Below are 5,282 nucleotides of genomic sequence, written 5' to 3'. Positions count from 1 at the left end.
TTCCACTCGTAACCATAGGCTTTACAGTAAGTACATTGTGAACACTCATCAGACCTATGATCCTTGGATCTACACTTGGAGCACCAAATTTTCATTTTCTTGATTGAAGGTCTTGTTTAGGCAATATTTGGTGATCTGTTTTGACATCTCCTTCACTTTTCTCATCCATGATTCTTTCTTCCTCCCTTTGCCCTCATCATCCGATTCACTATCAGATGTATTGGAGCTAATATTGGAGTTGATTCTTCAGTAGAAGATTCATTGTTACTAGAATATTTCTTCTTATGCCCTTTCTCCTTCTTGGCCTGTTGCTCAAGTTTTAGTGCCTTCTGCACCAGATCATTAAACTTCTTGGTTGGTGCTCACACCTCCTGTTCCTTGAGCTTTTTACTTATGAACCCATTCACAAACTAGGCTCTCATCCTCTTTTCAGAAGGAGGTTCTTAGATCTGTCTGGTCAATTCTTTGATTTTCTCAATATAACTTGTGATCGGCAACTTTCACTGCTTGATCTTGTCGAGCTCACATAAAATGTATTCATCTTCAACTTTCTTCTTCGTTGGCTTGTGTCCTGTTGAATGATGTCTTCTCTTATTGCCCTCAGCTCGTCACTCGCTACGTTGGGATCCATGGGATCGATTGTGTCGTTCTGATCTCTCAGCCTGTCTGCGCCTAGAATGAGATGAATGATGAGAATCCCTCGATTCATCAGTTGTTCCTGATCCTAGAGAAGCATTGGTCTCATTCCTAGGTTCTCTCTCTATCTCAAGGCCTCGCTTTGACTCTTCTGGTACTGGATTGACGTGATCCAGATTCTCCATAAACCTCGTAGCTGGCCTTCTTCCTCGTGTTGTTCCTTTGGGTGGCATGATAGATTGTGATGGCTCTAACACCAATTGGGAGATAATCAAGACTGTCAAGGGCAAATTAGCTCAAGCCACCGTGATTGCCAAAATACGCCGAGCTGGTCACTTTCAAACAGCTATTCCAGGTTGGTAGATAGAGTTAGTCTAGACCAGACAAGAGACTTTAGATCAAACCAGACAACTGAAACTGAGAACTGAAATTGGAGTTGTATTATTCAGATCAAATGATTCTATACAAATGTAATCCATGAGACAAGTAAGCCTTGAGCTTAATGGAAATCACGAAGTATGAATAGCGTAAATGAAGTATTGGGTCCTTTTTACATCTCTCTACTGGCTCTCTGACTGACTATAGTTGCTCCAGTACCTGATTTTGGTAATTACAAGCCTACATGCTCGAGTCTAGTAACCGTTCCCACCGGCTACACGCAAGGATGTCCATGCATACCAAGCAACATACCTTGCATGCCTTGCACAACACCCATGTAACCTGGGATAGGAACCGAAAATTCCCATACGCTCCTCGTGGCATCTATGGATTTAGCTCGTCAACTAATTCGGTAAAAGAGGAGATAAGAGAAGAGAGAAGGTTTTAGAGTTGTGGGAACACTCCCAAGAGACCTCAAATTCACAAGTTCTAGAAAATTTCCCAGAGATGATAACAGCCAAATGATCTCTCTGAGCGAGGAACCCATGCGTAGCTAGGTGTGGTTGGGATAGGAGAAGGCTGGCCCGGGCCCCAACCGCACCTAGCTAGGCACGCAGTCCCTTCCGGGCAGTGGATCTGTGAAAGATCTATTGGGACCCTCTGTTATTGAGGTAGCATGTAAGATGCCCCAAAGGCCTGCTAACTACATACTTCACCAAGGCAACTACTATTACAAAGCCAAAAACAAGCTAGATCAGCCACCTCCCATGCAAACTTGCCTGCATTACTGTGATCTACAAGTGGTTCAGATTGCCGATTGAAGACCGGTTGATGCTCTGAACAAAGAAGACTTCAAAGTAGATAAGCAGTAGAAAACATCGCAGAGAGAGCACCCGCAACATACATCAGAGGGGCAGAGTTTCCTTCTCAAAAGCACTGGCCCTCAACTCAACATCTTATTACGTATTATTGAGCAAGCAAAAAGCATGCTACATATGACTACTCAAACAAACAATGTTGTCATAGATAATCCATACAAGGGTTCCTATAAACACAACCATGAGTAGTTGGGAACATTAAAGTATGAGTGAAAGTCACTTTGCATGACAAAAATAGTGCTAAATAGTGCTGTCTTGAATAAACTAATGCCTTCAACTGCCCAATGGCTCAAAAGATTAGTTGCACTTCAATATCTAAACCTGCCTCTTGACAAAGATGAGCTACTATTGATTAGGAATAAGGTAACACAATATTTGGCGGCTAAGGTTAACATTTTCCACATATTTTACACTCTTGAGAATGTGGCATGCCAAATTGCAAGATCATGATACCGATGTTCCTTAGGAGCTTGTGGCCTGACCTTTGTGGGTAGCCTCGACCCCAAAAAAATTCTGAATTTCACTTGAATAGGGAAGCTACCCATTCACAAGGTCTTCTCTGAAATTTTACCCACCCTTAAAATTAAGAAAGGGAAATCTGGGGGGTATTTTGGAGATTTCCACAAATTCAGGGGTATTTTGGTAATTTCTCCTTTGATAAAAAAGTAAATGCTCATAGTGATAAGTTTAGCTTTACCCAAGGTCAAGAACAAAACAAAACCACCACAAATTGATACTTGTTTGCAAATTCCCACAATTCTCGGCAAAACCTGGGATGATCAAAAAGAGGTAACTTCCCCTGTACAGAGGCAATATTTCCCATATAATTTGCACCCACATATGGATACAATCTGTAGCACTACAATTCTTGTCAACTAGCAACTCACAAAGACATGACAGGACTGCTTCTCTTCAATAGCTCCTCCATACACATCGTGAACAAACAAAAATGAACAAAATCCGTCTCATGCAAAGCAGCCGGCGGACTTTCTCTAGAATTCTGTGAGCAGTGAGCATCCAGCAGTGTGCACAAGCTTCACTTAAGAAAGATCAGCTTCATCGACATATTTTGAAGACTCGTTCGGAAGTTGCCACAAGTTATCACAATCACCTTAATCACTCTCTGCATTCCAGCAATCATTGCTTCAACCCATACAACGCCTTCTTAAGCCTGCATAACTTGTTTTCCTCCCGAACAAGACAAGAGGCTTCGCAAGCCAGTTTAAAAGCTTGACACCTTCATAGGCCTACATAGCCTGTTTTCGTGCCCTTTTCGAACAAAACCACCAGGCTCTGTAAGCCAGTTAAGCAAGCTTTAGAAGCCCATCAAGGCGCCCGCACTGTGCCATACGTCCAACCACAACTATATTTACACCTGCGGTATGAACTACCGCAAGCCCTTAACTTAAGCAAGTTTTGCAATTTAAGCTTAAGACTGCATTGAATGGACATGGATCAAAAAACTAGTGCGAACAGCTGAAATAAGTGGTATACACAGCGGAGAAGTGTCACATTAACACACCTTACACATTGCGTTGACTGCAACTTGTTATGCAAGGACCATCACCGACAGCTATTTTGCCTTTTCTTGCAGTAGTGGGAGTCACCTTGCAACTACATATACAATTGGTTTGTACAAAGCAACTACATGTATTTGTTTAGCATGCCTTTACTGTTTAATTGCCAGAATCTTTGATGAAAACAAGAAGAGCCCGCCGCCCTACATCCATAGCAGCATCTTCTTCCTCTGCAATGCCCAGGGACCCTCCCGGCAATAAACTGCACATATCAAAAAAAGATGTCACGATGGAGCCTTTTGCAAGATGATTCATAACAGTCAAGCCAACACTGGTTGCAAGCATTCTTCTTGGTAACTCCGTTGCTTCCTCGCATCCAGCAGGTGGAGCTTTTCCACCACTCTGATCCTCTGCCTCAAACTCCTCTTTATTGTCTGTGCTGTCATAATAGCTTTGCTTTGCAGATACACTCTTCCTAGGCCACGCACATCTCGGCCCTCCTTCGATGATGCAAGGAGAAGGAGAAATATCGCTTGCGACACGCGATTTCCTCATCTCTTCACTGGCGACAATAGCACCATTAGCAGGAATACTTCCTCTTGGCCACACACTATGCGGATAAAGCTCAACACTACTGGACGATGAGAACCCGCTTGTTGCAGCGAGCCGGCGCGTCATCCGTGGCCAAGCACAGTGAGGACCCACAGGAATCTGAAGAGTTGCCTCTAACTCATGAGGATCCTCTAATAACCCTACATTAGCAACTTCATCAAGCTGCGCTCCTTTCAGCGTTCGGGGCCATGCACAGCGTGGATACATGCCCTCATCAATCACAGGGAGATCTTCCAGAACCTTCTTTTGGGGCTTCTTCAACTTAGTGACAACAAACCCTGTTATGTCAAGTACAAGGACTGGCATCGGGATGGACAGCTTGGGTATGCCAAAGGGCAAGCCTTGCAGAGCTGAATCGATGGGTATCCTTGCCATGTCAAAAGAAAGGTTTTGAAATGCCGCCTCAAGCAGTCGCCTGGCTGATTCTATGTCCGCAAGCTTTGGAATGGTGGGCACGCGAATGGAAAAACCCCGGTGGGGTGCCAGATGCTCTTCTTCATCCTTGTCAAATTTGGCCTTCGCATAGCAGCAGCAGCAGCGTCGGCGGACACGAGTACTGTGAAGTGGTTGGACATCTGTGTGTATGCGACGCTCAAGGACAAAAGGGTGGGCAGCGGTGGCTCCATCAAGGAGAGACATGGCAGCCAAAAGGGGTTGCTAACCACAGCCACAGCCACAGCCACAGAGCGAGTGCAGTCAGGGTTCTCTAAAGTATGTCATTGCACTCACTCACTGACTTCTTCTCTGTGTTAAATCTCAAGAGGGGTAGATCTACAAATACACAATTGCGCTAGAAGGAATTTGCCTGTTGTATTGTGTGTAACGATGTCGTACGGGAAATGGGTGCTTGCTTCATTGCTTGCAAATTTGAACAGAGACGCTTTCTCTGTGGGCAAAATTTGAAGCTTACCTGCTACACTTCGGAAAAAGAGCACTTGAAGGCCAAGGAAAGTGCAGATTTTTAACTCATTATCCACAACAATGGCGACTCCCGAGCTTAACGGGCGCCATGCCTACAATGAACACGTGTTTGCAGGGTAGCCCCATGATCCCATCCTCGCATCTATATGCTCTAGCGTTATACTGTGTGTTCACACCGACCTGCCCGGTTTGTGGATATCTACAACTTTGTAGCAACGTCACATTTCCATGTGTGTTAGAGAATGAGAGGAAAAGTTTTATCCTCATAGAAACAAGACTGACACTAACGCGCAGACGACGACACTGCCTGTTGTTAGAGAGAGAGAGAGAGAGAGAGAGA

General features: G+C 44.4%; 1 protein-coding gene across 2 annotated transcripts; it reads right to left on the bottom strand.

Moving 5' to 3' along the window:
* Positions 1 to 2,568: 2,568 nt before the first annotated feature.
* Positions 2,569 to 5,080, bottom strand: LOC147418151 (uncharacterized). Of its 2 annotated transcripts, none has more exons than XM_086506876.1 (2): positions 3,415 to 5,080; positions 2,569 to 3,327 (listed from the first exon to the last, which is right to left on the bottom strand). In XM_086506876.1, the coding sequence occupies exon 1, from the start codon at positions 4,658 to 4,660 to the stop codon at positions 3,569 to 3,571; it is 1,092 nt and encodes a 363-aa protein (XP_086363002.1). In that variant the 5' UTR covers positions 4,661 to 5,080; the 3' UTR covers positions 2,569 to 3,327; positions 3,415 to 3,568. The 2 variants fall into 2 exon arrangements, with proteins under 2 accessions (XP_086363002.1, XP_086363003.1); XM_086506877.1 differs by having other exon boundaries at positions 2,569 to 3,185.
* Positions 5,081 to 5,282: the final 202 nt, after the last annotated feature.

This window comes from Adiantum capillus-veneris, chromosome 30 (genome assembly GCF_014529385.1).
Source record: "Adiantum capillus-veneris isolate H3 chromosome 30, ASM1452938v2, whole genome shotgun sequence".
Lineage (NCBI taxonomy): Eukaryota > Viridiplantae > Streptophyta > Polypodiopsida > Polypodiales > Pteridaceae > Adiantum > Adiantum capillus-veneris.
This window is presented reverse-complemented; position numbering and strand designations above follow the sequence as displayed.